This window comes from Glycine max, chromosome 5 (genome assembly GCF_000004515.6).
Source record: "Glycine max cultivar Williams 82 chromosome 5, Glycine_max_v4.0, whole genome shotgun sequence".
In the NCBI taxonomy this organism is placed as follows: Eukaryota; Viridiplantae; Streptophyta; class Magnoliopsida; order Fabales; family Fabaceae; genus Glycine; species Glycine max.
The window spans coordinates 38,235,815-38,256,043 of NC_038241.2; the positions used below are offsets into that span (position 1 = coordinate 38,235,815).

The window sequence follows — 20,229 nt, forward strand, 5'->3', positions numbered from 1 at the left end:
CTATATTTAAGTTGCCTTTTTTTTTATTAAAAAAAGTGTATAATCTTAAATGATAAGTAAAATAAAATGAATTATTATTTACACGTAGGATAGAGTGTGACAATATCAGAAAGGAATATGGTTATGCATGCATGTATGTCTTGCAACCACCTAAAATATCAGAAAGTGAACTGGAAAATGAGTGAGAAGGGCGTGCGTGATTGAAGAGAAAAGAGAAGAGTTTGGTGAAGGGTGAAGCCTCTAGGAGCAGCAGCAGACACAACACATAACAGAATATGTGGGTGTTGGGTTTATGGTGTGAATCAAACAATTTTATCCTTTATTACATAAACAAAAAGAATCACAACAATTTGTTACAGTCACGTTCAACTGCTTCATCGCAAAGTACAAACACGTTAAAACAAAACACGTTCTAAAGGAAGGGCTGATTGACCAACTTGATGCAAAATTACAAATTACTGTTCAAAAGTGGTCATTTTGAAAATAGTTATTTTTATTTATCACATTAGCACAAGCTTCGCTACTAAAGTTGGCGACTTTGAAAATATTTGGAGTAGTTTTTAACAGATTTTATATGGATATGTTTGAATTAGTGTACTATATTCATTCTATATATATGGTCGTGTCTCAAATGAAGTGCATCAATAAGTGTTCCAGAAGGTTTAGGAGTAAAGAAAAGCCCACGTGATTCCCCTAACTATTTCGTTTTCATCTCCACGTGAGCCTTCCAAGTTTGGAACTCTACTACTACTATGTGTTAGATTCGCCTCTTAATTATCAATTTGGTTTTTAAATTAAAAAAAAATCAATTTAATTATTAAATTCTTAAAAATAAATTAATTTGATTTTCAAATTTTTAAGAATTTGATGATGAAATTGAACAATTTAAAATAATTTTAAGGATAAATTAATTCATTTTAAAAAACTTAAGAATCAAATTAAACTTTCTAAAAAAATTAAAACATCAAATTAAACCATTTAAAATAATTTGAAAAACCAAATTGATTATTAAAACTAGTTTGACCCATGTCATGGCAATTCTTAACTCTATGTTTATGATTTGTCATCTTTAGCTTATGTCTCGGCTGTAGCTGCTCCTACATTTCTTAAGATACATATTAATTGATAATTAGTAATTATTAGTATATTAAGCAAATAAACCTATTAAGCTAGCTCAATTCATAGTGTTTATTCCATCTAAATGACACATTTGTACTTACATTTAAATCCAATTCTTTCTACAAATTTCTTTACAATTAGAAGAGACAAGAATGAATAAAAAAGTTTCAAAAGAATAAAAAAAGAATAGACAACAGAATAAAAAGATGTCTCGAATAAGATGAATGGTGTCTTAGATAGAAACAAAACGAGTTATAAAAAATATTTTAAAATTGCAACTTATTAGGGGAAAAAAAACATTTCCCCCTTGTTAATTTGTGTTTTAATTGTAATCCCTAAAATGATAGGTAGAGAGTTATTAATAATGTGGTTGAGTTTTAAAAAAAAAGGTATAAATCTTAATTCAGTTTAACCTTGGATTAGATTAGTTCATTGCCCTAATTTTTTATTCTTTTATTTAGACTATATTTGTTATATGAAGTTAACCTTATCTAACTCAATTTATTAAGTAATATACAAACTCCATGTTACTTAAGTTTGATTCTTATAGGTAAAAAATTCCTTATGTTTAAAAAAAGTTATTGAAGACATTTGCGATAATTTCATCAAGTTATAATTATTATTACATGATATTACTAGAACATGATACTAAGTTTCCAATATTATATAAATATTTCTAACACATGTTTTTTAAGTACTTCTCTATTATTGGCTAAATTTTTATAAAAATCATTTTTAGGCTTTACTTATTATTTAATGAGTTTTTCTCCTATTTTAACTAATAATAAAGTATATGTTAAAAAAGTATTTGAGCATGTTATAGATTGACTTATATAATTTTTAACATAGTTGTCAAGGATTAATTAAAAACTTACTCCATAGAAAAAGGATCACAAATCTACGTGTGTAAAGCTTAAGTTGCTTCACTCGACATGAGGTCTTACGAATCCAAGGAGTTAAAATTTCCTTTAAATTAGTGAGAATCTTAACCGAACATTTTTCATTTTTAAGGGAGTTAAAATTTACCCCATCATTCACTCTGTGGAAAATCTTACCTTTTAAGTTTAAAATTTCCTCCATTAAGTCCTATTAGCATACCAAATACATCCTTGGTTTAGAATTTTTTTTAAATGACGAATAATCAGTTTTCATAATTTTGAACTGCTTTGAATCCAGGCATTCGTAGCAACCAACAAGATAATAAAAAAAAAAACCCAATTGACACAGCACTTTTGTTTTTGTAAAAAGGACAAGATTAAGAACACAGATTCTACTTGAAAGAAAAATGTTTACAATAGTCACATGTTTGAGCCTCTTGTTGGACGGCACACATGATTCCTTTTCTGAGCATGCTCTTGACTCCGGTGCTGCGTCCGACATGCATATCCATACCAGCAATCTTCTCTTGCTGATTCATCTGGTGGAAGAAGCTTTTCGTAGATACACAGAAACAAAAACACAAGGGTTGATCAACTTTGCAGACAAAGTTCAAAATAAAAATTAAAAGTATCACAAAAAAATCAGTAATTAGACATGCAATTGGTTTCTTACATGCCCTACTAAATTCAGAAACCAAGCAACATGGAGAATGCTAGCAACATATTGAACAAGACACCATTCCAAATTCAAATACTTTCTTTGTTATCGGTTAAAATTCACGCTGAACCTACTAAATAAAAGTATACATAGAAAGTAAGATCATTGTTAGTCATGAATTTCAACCTATAAAAAAGAATTGGTGTGCCATTTTTTCACCTAATATTTGCAACAAGTGAAATTTAATCCATTACTAAAGAGTACAGAGCACTGAGCAACAGAAAAACAAACCAATAAATAGTTTTAGTAGAGCTAGAATCTGTTCATTAGCATAATGCTTTGAGATGAAGGTACTTACATGTTTGGGTATAGAGAGGCGAAACCAATACAGGAGAAATGACACCAACTTGTGGTAACAATCCCTGCATGATTACAAGAATGCATTATGAATATGAAAATGTTGAAATGACACTTAGAGACTTAATTCTATATTATACTATAGTCAACCGGTTTTTATTTGCCATTAGAGTAGCAACCAGCTCAAGGTGTTGATATCTTCAAATAGATTCGTAAAAGTTTAGTCAACATTTAAAGGCTAACGGCCAAAAAAGAAGACTGTACACGGTAAAAACTTAGTTCATGTGAAGTGTGAACTTGTGTGTTTTGTGGATTATACACCACCTTTTGACACTGCAATCAAAAGTTATTTTTTAAAATAGAATTCTGGAAACCACTAAAGAAGCTGATTGGTCATTATATTTAGAAAGTTGATTTTAAAAGTGGTAAGAGTCCAAAGACTAAAAAGAAAAGACTGCACAAGCAAATGCAAGAGATTACAACAAAATAAATTACTCCAACGTATTTCCTTGTAAATTCCCCCACCCGCCCCAAAAAAATGTAATGCTTGTACGTGATGTATATTGAGAACTAGCATATAAAAAACAACACAAACTTGGAATATATGATATACTAACACAAATTGATGAGGTACAGATCAGTGACAATAAAATATATCCTTAAAAAAGACAGCTAAATGAAAATAAGCTCAAAGGAGAATTCCAACCGCTTGCATAGACACCCTATATTTTAGCCTAAATTGCTACTTTCAATTGTTATTCCATTAATTTACAGCAGTAATCCAGGAGCAGGACCACATTTTCAAACCAAAAATAACATGTAACTTAGCAAGTAATGGGAAAGAGCTGGAATTATACAGTAATAGCCTCAGTGTGCATCCACTTGAATTGTGAAATTTTTTTGTGAAGGTATCAGTATCACATTACACAGAATGCTATAAAACTTATTGTTTGAATAACTAAAAAATCTGGGACTGAACCTGTTACAACATTTAGATAATTACACTTTCAGGGCAAAGCTTACTGGCATACAAAAGTTCGAGCAGTAATCATCTCAGCATGATTCAGCATCATCCGCCTTCTATCTGCCAAGAGAAAAAGGAGACCAATGAATGTGTAAGTAAAGATCTGTTGACATAGTCAGTGTACATCAGATCAATTTACAACAATGACTAAATTTTAAAAATATTTTGCAAAATTTACTGCTAGACTGAAAATTTGCATTGTACATGCAAGTTAATGTAAAACAGAAACCTTAGGGTGTGTTTGGTTTGTTTTTTCATTTTCAGTTGATATATTTTCAATAAATTTTTCATTTTAATTTCATTTCACTGCAAATTCATTGGTGTTATATTATGTTATAATTCTGTTACTGTCACTGATTAGTTAGTTGCTGACTCAGCAGTGAGTCACATTGTACAGCTATATATATCCGGTTCTTTTGTACATTCAAATTAATGAAAGTTTCACAGTTCAGTTTTCTGTCCCTCTGAATTCTATTATGGTATCATGAGCTTGTAATCAGTCCAAGTCATGGCTTCTCATCAAATCTCAATCAAGCTTGATTCCAAAAAAATTCTGTCACGGTTTGTGGTCACAAACTTCATCGTTTCTTGAATTCTTAATTGACCCTACTATTCCTTCTAGGTATCTTACAAAGCAAGGTTGTGATGCTGATGTAATTAATCCAGCTTATTCAGATTGGGAACAGCAAGATTTATTGCTGTTTACATGGTTTCTGTCAATGCTGTCAGAGATGGTTCTTCCTAGGGTTGTTCATTGTGTGCACTCGTGGCAGGTTTGGCAAGAAATCCACAAATTCTTTCACTCTCAGATGAGTGTGCACAATCTCATCAATTTCACTGAGTTAAAATCCATTACAAAAAGAGAGATCACACAGTTGCAGAATCTGGCAAGGATTCAAGCTGTCGCTGATATCCTTTTGTCCAGAGAAGATACTGTTTCTCATTGTGACCACATAAATGATATTCTTGAAGGTCTCCCTGAGGAATACAGTCCTCTTGCAGCAATTATTCAGTATCACACTGAACCTTGCGACATTTTGTAAATATTAGTAAAAAATATCTGCTAACAATGCTTCTGAAACAAGGCAACAAGGGACCTGTAAAGAAGAATGGTTCTCATTAACCATTACAAGGAAGGCAAATTTATCACTTTACCAATTTCTCTGTTTTCAAACTTTGCTATCCACTCTGATATCACATCCGGCAATGTCCTCCCCATTTGTCTAATGCAACTATCAGTGATCTAGAAAACCACAAACCACAAATGATAATATCTTAGTAACCAAAGTAAGCTAAAACAGACTAAAAATAATAAAAATGTAGGGATCAGAAAGCCCATACATTCTGTTCATGGAGATTCTTTTCATGTGCTAACAATGGAATTCTTGAAATAGAGTGATCTGAGATCTGAAAAAAAAAGGACTAAGATAATGACTAAGTGACCTTTAAAACATATCCACAGCCTTTAATTCACTAGGCAGAAAAGAACCAAGCAAGGAAACATTGTGTTGCACAGTTAACTGGATGATGGAAATTGATAAAAATATCCACCCTGTAATGGAACAATAATAATTACACAAAAACATAAGAGCTTTCCAGAAAGAAACATTCATTAAAATTAACAATTGTGATGAACAATAATACATACAGGTCTTAAAGTATCCTGGGAGCAGACAGGGTAAGAGCCATTCCCAGTTACCCCTAGAGCATGCCAGTAAGCTCCACAGAATGATCTATCACATCCTGAACCTATGATAAAAGAAAAACATGAATTATCTGACATTATCAATGAATGTAATTATGTAAATATCAAACCCCATCCCGGATTAGTCAGGGTCCCTTTTCCCTGATGAACCAGAGGACTAAGACAAAAAAAAAAAAAACCCACCATAAATAAAATACTTCAGTTCATCTGCATGAATTTGAATAACATACAAGGTACCACATTGCTACAAGCTAGCATAAAATATCTTGACCATAATCAAAACTCAAAAGCCATTCATCAAAAAACAGAAACATAAATTTGACAGTGCCATTGACTAAATCAAACATGACAACTTACAATACTGAGGAATGCCAAAACCAGTGCGGGAAGGCATCATTCCTCCACATGCTTGACATTGAAGATGAACAGTGTCATATTTGCAACGAAACCCAGCAACTTCAGTAACTAAAAATTACAAGTAATGTGCTCATTGAGTATGATGAGACAAAGAAAGAAGTTACATTTTATTTTTCTTCATTTTATGACATGTGATGCATCTTGTCATGAAATTCAAAGAGCATAATCACAGTAGCTAATGGGAAGTACCCAAGCAAACAAAACTCAAATCCATTTTCAGGTCTAGGGTCAACTCACAAAAAGAAAGACAAAAAAAGTAACTAAATCTAAATAACATATCAGCTCAATAAGTCATTTCAAAAAGAGAAGCTTCTGGAAAAAAAAATATGCCTTCAACATTCTGGAGCATCCTATTCCTATCTATATTTGGAATTATTTTCTAAAGGTGTGTTTGGTAGGAGTGAAATAGAGGAACAATAAAGAAGAGGGAGTTGAAATAGATGGGAAATAGAAAAGAGGATGTGTTTGGTAGAGTGGAAATAGGGGATGAGAAAATTAAAAGGGGTGGGTCCCACACCTTTTAATTTCTCCACTTATTTACACAGAAATTCAGCAGTAAACTCGTTTCCAGTCACCAATAATTGAGTATCAATGGTTGATTTTAAGTAAAATCATTAGTTTTCCAATGATGGACTAATCAATTATGAATTGTTCATAATCAGATTATCAGTTTCTCATAATCGATTTTTTAACTCAAAAATTGGTTTTAAAAATAATTTTTATTTCTTCTCTTAAACCAAACAGCCTTATTTCCATTTACTCTATTTCTCACCTATTTCTTTCCTTCCCACCACACCGTAAGATTCATTGAAATGTAAGTACACATTAATGACATTACTAGAGCATTTGCTAACTACACATAAAGAGAGAACCATAGGTCCAAACATAGCACAAAAGAAAATAATAAAAATCTCTTTTATGCAGGTCAGCACAGACTACAAGCATGATATTCTTATGGACAGCATAACTGATAATTGAACACCATGAATAATTAGCAATGCAAACTAAGGAGATTGAAAGGGAAATGTTGTGCTACATAGATTGCATTGTCCAAGGGACATTATTACAGATCGGAGCTGTATTCTTATTACCACACTGTTGGCACTGATGGTATGTGCCATCACTTTGATCATCCAGTGGTGTGTAGGCCCTCTTTCGATTCTTCTTTCCAGATCCAATGACCTAATAGTAAAAACACACGTGAAAAAGAAGAAGAATATAAACACACAATATCTAACAACAGAACCATGAAACAAGATAATAAAATCCCAAAAAACAAAGGTATTATAGGGTTAGATATAAGAGTCTGGCATATGAACTTAATCACAATCCAACCAACTTTCAATAAAATTGCATGGCAAGGACAGGATGTTTTATTACACCTCGACGTCAAAATACAGACACAGATATGGGATAGAATTAACTAAACTTCGTAAAATTACACCATTAATCACTTTTTTAAAAAAGCAAACTTCACCAATACAACTGTTAAAACAAAATAGATTAAATCTGCATAATTTCATACTACTTAAAAACTCAATAATCTGTTTTATTTTATTCACTTTGCTATATTTTTGTACGGTGCTGTTTATCTAATGCTACTTTTATTCACAAATGAAAGGATGGATCAAGTTTTTAAAATGTTGGCCATTTAAGTCTTGCTTATTGTTGGTCATTAAGCAATTCAGATACCCATCATTGAATCTTTTGAACTCTTTAACAATCAGACATAGTTATAGAGCAATAAATCAGAACCACCGCATCCACCAAATCAGATATAGTTATAGAGCTATTCAGATACACTTCAAATCAATCCTTACATCATAACATCAACTTACACATCACTACAAAATATCATTAATTTTTCAAACCTACTTCAAAATTCCTCTTCACAACTCTCTTCCTCCAAATCCACCTATCTTACTACAAATGAAGCAACCACCACAACGATAACTGTCAAACCCCACCACCAAAGTAGCTGGTAAAACAAATTTCTTTTTCTCAGATCTGCCACCACCAGCCTTTGTCGCCCTTCTATGATCTCTCCTCCGTGCCTTCAGAGGTTGGATCCTCCATCCAATAAAAAAACCCACAACTCCATGCCTCCTGTATCAACACACTAAAACTCGAATCAATAACCATGAAAACCAAAATTCAGATAGCCTTGGTAATGCGCATTGCTTGTCATAATATCACATACCCTATAGTTTGGACACCTCAAGAATCTACAATCAGGATTCTGAGAAGTCCGTGATGTATACACCTTCACCCTACCTCCACATTCACAGCACATGCCTCCAGCGACCCCTTTGATTTCTACTCATTTCACTTGTTTCCTGGTCAAACCAATAGCTCCCATTCCAGGTCGTCTTCATCACTTTCTAATTTTGCACCATAATACTCAAATGATGGGTGGTAGGCAACAGGACAACATGTTAGGGTTTCAATGGTTCGAAGGATGGTTGAATCATTTATCGTAATTGTCAATTTTTAGTGCCATGCAGGGATTCCATTAGCCACATTGACTTTCAACTTACGATGTCATGTCGAGAACATATGATAAGGACCAAAAGTTAGGGTTTTGGGACATAGGGACCAAATGATTTAACCTAATAAACCTATCTATTATTAGATTACATATTTAAGAATGCCTAAATCATTTCAAGTTTGACACAAATGATCATTAGGATAGCATCACGTGTGTGTGTGTGTGAGAAATTCAGTAAGGTTGGACAAGAATGTCATAACATTGCAAAGGGAAGAAGATTTTGACCACTAAAAGAATCATCTTACTCACCAGGTTTGATCGTACTAATGCATAAGTATCTAAAAGTGCAACTTCGTCATGTGAGCGTTGTAGTGAAGAATCGGCCCTTAGCATATCCTAAAAAAAATTATATGTATATTAAAAAAGAGAAAACTACTGAGTGAAAACAACAAAGCCTTATAACACTAGGTGGATCAACTGCATGGATAATCCACATCATTGGGCAATAGCAAGAGAACATATCTTTAGTGAAACAATTTAGAAAAAACTGAAAAGTAAAAAGAGAGAAGAAAATCAATAGATCAAACAAACTAAAGGTACAACAACAAACTGAAAAATAACTATCACAAGTATGAACTAGAAGTTCATCAAAATTATGGGAAAAATATTTCATCTTCCATGAATACAGTCAAATATTAACTATCATGCCTGGATGGTATCCTTAATGTCAGTAATCAACGATGCCAACATTCCTCCAAGTAGAGTAGATTGAGTTTCATTCAAGAATTCATCATTAGTCATGAACAATGAGCAGTTATAAAAATATTTAAAAATGTGTGTAAAATCTATATCTATGATAACAACAACCCACATGTTAAAAGCTGAGAAGTTATCGCATATGCAAAGCTCTAGAGTTTCTATTTTGTCAAGGCAAAAGAAATAAAACAGATTTATGATTAAGACAAGTCAACGGATGAAGCTTTTAGAGATCAAAATATCTCATATCAAACCTGATTAACATTAATTTAATCAGAACAAGTTCCTCCCCCTTCATGGTTAAGGATGTACACGCATTTAGAGCTGAGCCTAAGGGGCTATTGAACCCCAAAGCTTGGGACTTGTAATTAAGTAAAATCAGAAGATCATAGCAGAGAAAAAATCAATGACACTCATGTTCCATCACTCCCCCACCCCCACCCACCCAAGAAAAATAAAACAAAACTGTCTCATCAGTATTTTGTAAATCTGTTAAAAATACAAGCATGGTAGCTTTAGAAAACTATAATTTGGACATGTCATCCTAGGAATTATGCATGAGAATAAGGCTTAAACTTTGTTTTATGTATCAAACTATCTTCTAATCCATGCCCAACATCATCCTTTTCCTCCTCTTTTGCAGCTACCCATAAGCAAGAAACACTCCAATTAATAGTTAAACATGCTTGACTATCTCTACAAATCAGCTAAATTTACCTCAGCAATGGTACGCAAAAAGTGGTTTTTCCCAGCAAAATGAACAACTGCTCTGCATTGAGGACAAAGAACGGCTGAGTGTCTTTCCTTTGATCTCCTTAGCCACTCTGAGAAGCAACCATTGCTATAATGCCACATAGCAATTCAAGCAAAAGTCAATGAACTGAAACAGAACTACAATACTAAGAAAAGGGGGAGAAAAAACTATCAATACCAAAAGTTATGAAGGCATGGAGCAACAGTAACAACATCATGCCATAAGTTTAAGCAAATGCTACACTTTGCATGATTGACATCTACACATATCTGGAAAATAAACACCGTCAAGTCATCAATATTGCTACACATAAAACAGTATTAAAGAAGACATTCAGGAGGCAGAGCAAATTAGATACTGTCAACCTTTAGCTGCCTCTGGCAGATATCTGGGCCAGACATTATATGAAATTTGTAGCTGACAAATCCTAGTGCCATGAAGAGAGAGAAAGATTGCATTAAAGACTTTAATAACCAGCTTAGAAATATTAAAAAATGGTATAAAAAACCAAATAATTAGCATTCAGATTTTGTTTTGTCCAACACTACAATAAAGATCTTTACCAATAATTAAAAGACACAAAAATCATGTTAATCTGCCACAAGTTGAAATTTGATACTGCCAATTATAATTTAACTATCTGAAAGCATAATACTATTGAGACAAGTAGTTCCCACTTGCTAGGAAGATTATTTGGGTAAGGATTAAAACAGGGACAAATATGTTATAGTTTATGCCCACATTACTGTCCAAGTCAATATGATAACCAATCAATCACCTGTTTTTCATCCTGAAGCCCTCTATTAACTTAGTAATTTAACATGCTGAACAATTAATATTACCACTTTTGTGAAACCAAGTTTAAATCTTATTAAAGAAAACAGTATAACATGCTACCAAACAATACAACTTTGCTTGAAACAAATCAATGGATTGACAATAGCACAATGGCAATACTACTTTATGGAACTGTAACAACTGAATGATAGACATACAACACAATTTTACAATTTTCTATTCCATATATCTTGTTAATAATAGGAATTGTTACACTGCCATAAATATTAAAAGACTCTGACCTTCTCTATCAGGACCTGGGATAATTTGACTTCCATCCTTAATGACAATGGTATCATCACTGTGTACCTTGACCCCATCAACAAGTATTGTATTTTGACTACAGCATGAATGCATGATACACCCAGAAACAAAAGAATTAAAATAAAAGGAGTAAAATATGAAAAGGAAAGGAGATAACACCCTTCTTGAAGTGATACATAAACATCTAATACTTCAACCCAGAATGGGGGGTGTAAAAAACATTTTAAAATAATTATTTAAGTAATCAGTATTCATTCACCATCATCAAGCTGAAACAAGTTTTAGGGATTTCAACCCTCACAAAGCAGAACTGATTTTACTGATATGATTGCCCCAACTAACAATCATCAAGAAATTTATCTCCTCCAACTGCAATTTTGAATGATATTTGTCCAATAATAGATGAAAAACATGGGGTGAGAAGGCCATAGAGATTGCATTTTTTAGTTTTAAAAGTAATAGCTCTCTGTTCTTCTCAAACTAATAATTTCTAATAAACCACAAATATTTATCTTTGCTAATAGGGAGCATGATATACTCAATTTCTTAAAATTTATTAAGTTATCAAGACTTCACCTCTTGTTTTCCATTGTGGCTGAACATAGATCAGGATTCCTTACTATTTTGCACCAGCTATGTTTGTCATTAGAAGTAGCTGATATCTCTGAAGATATTACTTTTTCATCTGAACTTATCTGCACATCTGAATATCTCTCATCTGACAGAACTGCAAGAAGGAAATAGTTTGACCAAAATAAGAGCCTTAAGGGAGTTTCAAACTTTAAACTAAATTTATCCCCTCAATTCTTTATATCTAGGAGTCAATTTGGCATCCCCTTAAAATTGGGATGCAAATCTCAGATGTGTTTTTCATACAAATTTTCAAAGAAAGTTCATCCATGTATTTTAAACTTTAATGTTTAAGGGAACACCACACGGATACCAACAGTTAAAACAACAATGCCTGTAAAAAGCATTCAAATTACAGTCTCAAGAACCCCTTGAAATGTATAAAGTCAGCTGTATCACTGTCCTCTGCATTCCCTGCCACCCACTTCAATCTAACAGACACATATGTCCAACTCCTTTTTCTATCCAAACCTACAAAGTTCTTGTCATCATGAAGACAGCAGCACCTTTTAAATTAGGGTCATTATTATCATACATCCGATTTCTCTCTTTTCCTTTATTTTTTTCTCCATTTCTCTCTCTCTTCTTTCCGTCCATATTTTTTTAATCGATAAATGTTAGTTTGTTTTATACCCCGATAATGGGAAGCACGTTTAACGTCTTCATTTATATTAATCAAAGCCCCAAAATGACATCCACAACTACCAATTGTTACAGCCCATGTACGACTAATTAATCAGTGGAACTATTCGGGAAGCTAGCATGAAATGAAAGCTTTATCATTCGACAAAATGTGAACTTGGCCGTTAAACTAAAAAGAAAAAACTTTTACACCCTACCATCTGATTCCGTTTAGAATTCAAAGAAATAAAGTGAAATTCGATAAAGGAGGGGAGGGGAAGAAATGGAAACATGCAAAGCCCCAAGTTTGAAACTTTATTTGGTATCTGTAAAATGCGAGTGTGATTGTGGATTCCCAGAAAGAAATTGAAGCTGAAAAGTGATTATTACCAAGCTTGGCCCAGATTTCATCTGAGGGATTGGCTGAAGCTGAAGCTGAAGCAGAGCATTCTCCTCTTTCCTCCATTGATCAAAAGAAAGACCTTTTCTGCGAGTCTGAGAAGTTGAAGTTCAATGGGTTATCGTCATTATAGTGTCCAAAAGCGTGCATGGGACGGATCAGTATCGCCAGGGTGTGCAAATAAACTGGTTCGGTCGAACCGGTTTGAAACCGAATTCGAAACCGAGACAGAACCGTTTTTCACTCAAACTGGATTGAAAAGAAAAATTGTACTGTTGTACAAAAGTAGTATTGATTAATCAAATTCATTTTACAAAACCGGTTTCAGTTTCAACCGATTGGGACAATTAAGTCTGAATCGATCTTAAAAATAATTTAAAAATCAATTAAAAATCAGTTCAATTCTTATAATTGATTCAAAATCAACCTTTAACCTAGTTTTTTAAAAACCAATTCAATTCCAAATCGATATTTAAAATAATTTGACTATTTAGATTTGAAATTATTCAAAATCGATTTGGTTAAATTTTTTATCAAATTAATTTTTGCACATCATACGTATGAATATGTCTCAACCTATGTCATTCGTGTATTTTGGCATATGATTATTTTGATTCTTAAATGTATAAATCAATAACAAATTAATTTTTGAAAGAATAAGAAAATTTTGACTTAATATCTAAATTTGTAAAAAGTTTGACAATTACACTTTACATACAACAAAATACAAATTGATCAGTGAAATTTAAAATTTAATGTGAAATTATATAGTCATTAAAAAATATATAATTACAATATATGGCTTACTGTGTTCCATTGGATATAATATTACACATCTAAGGTAATGCAATTGCTCCAAGCATTTTGGTTCCACATGATTCTTTTCTTGAACTTTTAAATGATAATGCCATGATGCAAATATTGGATTTATATTTTCTGGAATATATGATTAAAAGAATTGTTATTTTAATGCTTTTTAATGCAGGAATGCAGCTGATTGAGTTTACAGAAGTCGTGAAGGACCAACAGAACTTAAGAGAGTTTAACTAAGAGCTGCAGGGATGGGTCATTTGGGTGTTTATCATCAAGTCAGTTTCATTGGTCAGCATGAGGAAAATGGAAGTAGACTTTCTTCCAGTATTCCTACAGTAGAGGGATCAAAAGATAAAGAAAAAATCATTAAAGTTAAACCTATCTTCATGCCAAATTTTAAGAAAAGAAAACGCCTTAGCCTTAATTGTCTTAAGAGAGATTAAAGCAGATATGTGTGCGAGGCAAAGTAGTGGCACGCATAAAACAAAGAAATGTGAAAGCAGAGACAGATGGTCAGCTAAGAGGTAAATAGTTTATGATATTCTTTCTGTGTTGTTACTTGTTACTATCTTCTAACATATATTAAGTTGAGACAGTAATGTAATGTAGGTATGAGTTGGCATAGCAAAGCATGTGGGAGGTCTTAAAAGGTGATGGTGCAACTTTTGAAAATCCAATTAACCCGACCTGCACTAAGAATGGCTGCCCGTAAACACATTGGTGATACTGGACTATTAGACCACTTACTGAAGCACATTGATGGTAAAGTGGCACCTGGAGGAACTGAGCGGTTCCGATGATGTTTCAACACCATGGGAATCATGGAGTATTGGTTGGAGAGTGCTAATTTGGATGAGATTCACCAGGAGACTGGGGTGCAAGACCCTTACTGGATACCACCATCGACATTTGGGGCTGGCGGTGTTCCTACTGAGAATATTGATTATATTGGTGAACTGAAAATTCTTAAAATAGAAATGGCCCAGATGAAGAAGTATTGAACTTGGAAACTCAAATTTCATAAATAATTTTGTACGCTTACTATTATATGTTCAATTTTAATAACTTAATTTGCATTGCAGAGACATGCAAGAGCTCATTTCCAAGAAGCAAGAAAAAAGTGAAATGTGTTTGATGGAGGTGAATAATTTAATAATTCAATGGTTTGTTGTGTCGAATAGAACTTTATGAACTTTTATTTTTTATATTTCTTGACTGGAGACACAGAAAAGTTGCCAATTGGAAAGCTATGACTAAGCAGCGTGTAAGTTAATCGGGTGTTTCGTTCATTAAGTTTGTGCTATTACTTTAAAGAATTTTTAGAAAAGTGTAAAAATAAATAAAAGTAATATTTAATTAAAGAAGTATGTAGAATTAAATAATTAAAAAAAGTGTGTAAAACTCTTCTTTAGAATATGTGAAAACTTTCTTGATGTATCTAAAAGTTTCCTATAAGAGAAAGACGCTATCATTTGTAAGTGAATAAAAAAAAATCAAAACAAAAAGTTTCTCAAGTAATAAAAACTTTTAATATTTTCTCCTCTTCTATTTCTCTCAAATCCTTTCTATAATCTTCTGTTTTCCACGATAACAAACTAGGCCTTAATGGGATTCATTTATGTTGAATGTATTATATGGATTACTGTAGCTTTACATATTGACAGGCATGCATGAAAACATGTTGATTTGGAAAACTAAAGTTGAGCAACAGCTAATGGAAATAACCAATAAATTGAGTGATGTGCGGAAATTGAGAGAAGACACCACTTTAAGTTATCCTCCGGTAAGTTGGGAGGATTGGCTAGAAAGCACCAACATAGACAATATTCAGGGAAAAGAACTTGCGCCTTGGTTTGGGAATCCTGAGCTGCTTAATGTTCCACAAGAGGTTGTACTTCAAGATCTGAACTCATCCCTACCAACTCAGCTGCACAGTGTAGAACTGACTAACATGAATAGGTAATACAAGTAAAATTATATTTTTTAAAACCATTTCATGCTCCCTTTCAGGGCAAAAAAGATAAAGGAGGAAAAAATGTTGCTTTTCTTCTTTCAGTAGCCCTCGCATTTTTTTCTCTTATGATTATAGCAATTTGCCGGAGTTGGTGCCTAATATAAAGGAAATCAACCTAATGTGACCCCTGATTCTTCTATGACTGTTAATGCAAAGTCAGACCTTGACAATTCATTGACATTGTATCAGGTGATGTCAATAGTATTACGTGTGTATATAATATTTTCTCAATTTTTATATTTTTCAGTTTAATAATTATCGTATAATATTTTTCTCACAGGAAATGTTCCTGGAATTATTTACGAGGGATAAAATGGAGCAGCAGTTATTGGAGATATCAAATACTGTGTATGACATGCTGACAATGAAATAGACTCTACATCGAATCGAAGTATCTAGCCTAACTTTAGGATTCTAATTTATAACATTTTCTTTTGCTACTCTCGTAGAGTGTAGGGTTTAGATATTGTACAGTGTTACCAATCTAATGCTGAAGTGAAATCCTTTGTCAACCACAAATAGAAGTCTGAATGTCATCCACTGTGAGCTGCAAATTGTTGATATTCTTCCCTTGTCCTATAAAGTACAGTGGTTTTAAGGTAGGATACTAGGTCATCGGTAGGGCTGTTTTTTTCAGTGACAGTTTTCTAGTTTTGTTCAGTAAAAATTAAGCTCCTTTTGGTAGCTCTTCTGGTTGGTTTTTCTTAAACTTTTTTAGCTGGAGTGACCCATGAACATATGTGCTTAAAGCCTTAAACCTTATTTGGGGGATAAGTTACTATCTGTAGCTGGTGGTACTTATCCTTCACAACCTCAGCTCGACGCTGTTTTTATTATTTAGTTTTTACTTTTAAGTAAAATTGAATGAATAATATATCAGTGTAATGGTTTTTTCATATCATTATTTATATATATCGTAAATTTATTCATTTTTATAATAATTATCTAAATAATCATACTTAAGATAATGACTTTTTATTGGTTGATGGTGTAAGATCTGTTATATACTGAACTACTGATAGGGCATCTGTTAAACTCACTAAAATTTTAAAACTTTTAGAATATTTTACACCGTAAGAATCAAGTTTCCTTTCTACCGAAGAAAACAGTTTCAAGGAGGGCATTGATTTTAGGGTTTGATTCACTTTGATTGAAATCTCATGATTCAAACCTGCCGAGTGCAGACGGTCGTTAGTACTTAGTACCCTGCTTTAGGAATTGGAGGTAGCGTCTAATCTATACTCTATGTTAAATGGTTAATACGACCTTCAGCCTGCATTTTAAGCTCTCTTTTGTAGAATTGCTTTTTCTTTTTCTTTTTTCTGAGAAGTTGGTTAACCAAATCAATAACCACAAATTATTGTCATGCAAACTATTTTTGAATTTTTTTATTGATATTCAACCTTTTCTTTTTTGCCGTTTTACATGGCTGACATTTGTTTGCATATCTATAATCCAAATAGCCAATAAACTCAAGAAGGTCAGTTTTGTTTGAAAATTTTTCAAAATAAAAATATAATGAATATGTGAAGAATTTTCAAATAAGAGTAATTCAAATAATGTGATAACACAAATTAAAGCACTTAAAATCTCACAAAAATGAATCATGTTTGGATGAACGGAATTAACAAGAACAAGAACGTACAAAAGGTTTTTCAAAGAAGGTAATGTTTTCTTATCTTGTTTTTCAGAAACCTTGAGGTGCAATTAAATAAAATAAAACTATTTTAGGAAACTATCATGTTATTAAAAACCAAAAAAGAGACTTATTTTTAAATTGGAAATTCCAATAAGATAATTAATTAAATGTTCAATTATATTATGAACTTTCATAACTCATAGTCAATAATCAATTATAACTTCTTAATAATCAAGTTTGTTGATTTGAATGTATAAAAAAAGTTTGTTTATTTGGGACATGAATAATCAATAATGATTCTTATGATGCATCAGATTATATAACATTTTTTTTATAATCAATTTATTTGTGTGAAGTATTCATTAATTCTTATTAGGGAGACATATATAGTTTCATTCAAATCAAAGACTTGTTAAAAGATCGTATAACATGAAGCAAATACGGAATGAACACAATCAATTATACTTTAAAGATAATTGATTATCCCAACATCAAAAGAAAGTTTAATAAATTTATTGATTTGAGAAAAAGAATCAAATTAATTTTCTTTTTATGTATAATAATGATATTGAGGTTTGAATCTAAAATTTGGGACCCTAAGTCAATTTATTTTAAATAAAATAGTAATATAATAGAACGGAATGGAAAGTGAAATGGAATAAAATATCCATTGTAAAGTACCTAAAGAGCTAAAAATGAAATCAAATATAAGAAAGAAATCAGCCACTAAAAAAATTAGAAAATAGAGTGAAAAATTGGAGATAATGGATTTATATATATATATATATATATATATGAGGCATAATAAAAAAAACTTTAGATATATACTTATAATTTTCTCAAAGTGCAGGTGTATTTCCACAACAACACCTTCACTTTAACATAAGTTTGCCTCTAAAACTATTCAAACTCTTCATTAGTCCATTACTAGGTTGATCTTCATGGTTCAAATTAATTCATCTATATTTATATCAAATAGAAAGATATTAATTAAGAGTGTATATCAAACAAATACCAAAACTTTCAGGGCATCGGGACACAAGTGGATTTAGGGGTATTCAAATCTAAACAGATTCAAAATAAAAATAAAAAATTGCTCCAAAAAAAATAAAAAATCAAACGAAATTGATTTTTATTTTTAGATTTGTTTGGATGATTTTTTTTCTCAAATGGACTGGTTTGATTTGTGATTTGTGTTCTTGAAACTGATCCAAATTGAAGCAAATCACAATACTTATATTACTTTATTGATATGTATTTTATGTGTAAACTACTTAAGTTTTACAATATTTTGTTGTGTTATATATACGAAATTTATATAATGTATATTATTTTTTTCATATGATTTTTTAAAAATGTGATTGGTTTAAAATAGATGAAATTTTACAATTTTTTATTGTAAAAAGTTTAACATATTAATAAGTTTCGTAGATTGTTATTAATAATTTATTTAATAAAATTTTATTTAAAATATGAAAAGAAAATATATCAATTTTAATGAAATAATATTTTAATAAAAATTATAAAAATCAAATTGAACCAAACTATAAAATATTAATTTGATTTGATTTAGATTCTACTTTAAATAAAAATTGGACCAAATCAAATCACATGTTTTAAGTTTAATTAGAATAATTTTTCTATAGAAAAAATTGAATCAAACCAAAGTGCAACCAGCCCAAGTGAGTTGGATTCTTTTGAAGATTATATCTTAAAAGAATATAGAATGAAAATATTAAAAAGCCTTACTAAAATCTTGGAAAAATTATGAAACTTTATTCAAACATTTAAAAATAAAATATTCTTTCCCCGGATGAGGGGAACAGGATACTGCTTCTACTGATTTCATGTTTTTGAAACTAGCAAATGTTTTTTTTTAAATAACTTAAATTATTCTCATATATCGTTTTTTAAGGATAGATCATACATAAATTATTATTATCCTCGAATTATGAATACCTGACCATATGGCGGCAGGTGGACTCGCGTGCGTAGAAGAAAAAAAATTACTCTAGGGAGTTAAAGTGAATACGACATCCCTGTAAAAACAAAAAATGCCCATCATGGCATTATGCATATTTAAATTGTAAATAGGCCAAGTTGTAGAAAGTAAGTAAAAAAAATGTTTATGTCATCATTTTATTTGATGTTTTGAGCACATGAATAGCGTAGCGATAATGGCAAACAGATGAATGGTACGTGACTGAGTGCACAAATCAACAAAATACTGCCTGAGTCTGAGAAAAAAACCCTCCATTCGATACGTTTAGAAGACTTTTTCCTAACTAAAAACATTTGTATTCGTTCATTCAGTCACACACGTGATCAATTGTATTCTATAGTGCGTCCTCCCATTTCCTTTTCAACCTCTTTATAGGTCATGTGATTCTTCTGGTTTTACATGCACTCGCGTAATAAAAATAATTCTGACTCCTATTATCATTAGGCTCTGTACCTGACTTTTTTTATTCTTTCTTATACGTTGCTCTAACTAAGTTATTTAATTATTTTGCAAGAAATACATTGCCTAATAGCTAGGGTATTTATGGATTGGATTAAATCAGTTTTTAAGTAAAAAAATCATTCAATTCAATTACTATAATTTTTTATAAAATTTAATTATAATTCAATCTGATTAAGAATACAAGTGATTCAGATTGAGTTGTATTTGATCTATTTTAAGATCTAACCCAATAAAACACAATAGGATTAGGTTGAGTTTGTTGTTTTTTTAAGCAAATCAATTCAAATCAAATTATTATAAATATCAAAACTCTTTTCCTGAATATTTATCGTATGAAGAAAAAAAATATTTTTATCTCTTGTAGCCACAAAAAAAAAATACGAAGAAAAAA

The 20,229-nt window shown here is 31.6% G+C and overlaps 1 protein-coding gene and 1 pseudogene across 5 annotated transcripts; one reads left to right on the plus strand and one right to left on the minus strand.

The window, feature by feature from the left end:
• Nucleotides 1–2,324: 2,324 nt before the first annotated feature.
• On the minus strand, nt 2,325–13,174 carry LOC100805618 (E3 ubiquitin-protein ligase CHFR-like). 5 transcript variants are annotated; one of them, XR_414145.4, is made up of 16 exons: nt 12,899–13,174; nt 11,834–11,984; nt 11,236–11,333; nt 10,522–10,583; nt 10,334–10,425; nt 10,120–10,243; nt 8,956–9,042; nt 7,250–7,340; nt 6,099–6,206; nt 5,685–5,785; nt 5,378–5,443; nt 5,192–5,279; nt 4,044–4,096; nt 3,014–3,077; nt 2,671–2,788; nt 2,350–2,549 (listed from the first exon to the last, which is right to left on the minus strand). XR_414145.4 is itself a non-coding variant. In NM_001255911.2 (15 exons), exons 1-15 carry the CDS (start codon nt 12,972–12,974, stop codon nt 2,418–2,420), a joined length of 1,401 nt encoding a protein of 466 aa, NP_001242840.2. In that variant the 5' UTR covers nt 12,975–13,005; the 3' UTR covers nt 2,325–2,417. The 5 variants fall into 5 exon arrangements, 4 of the variants coding, with proteins under 4 accessions (NP_001242840.2, XP_006579440.1, XP_014630832.1 ...); NM_001255911.2 differs by lacking the exon at nt 2,671–2,788 and having other exon boundaries at nt 2,325–2,549; nt 4,036–4,096; nt 12,899–13,005; XM_006579377.4 differs by lacking the exon at nt 2,671–2,788.
• Nucleotides 13,175–13,969: 795 nt separating this feature from the next.
• LOC100790254 (protein DYAD-like) lies at nt 13,970–16,108 on the plus strand (annotated as a pseudogene).
• Nucleotides 16,109–20,229: the final 4,121 nt, after the last annotated feature.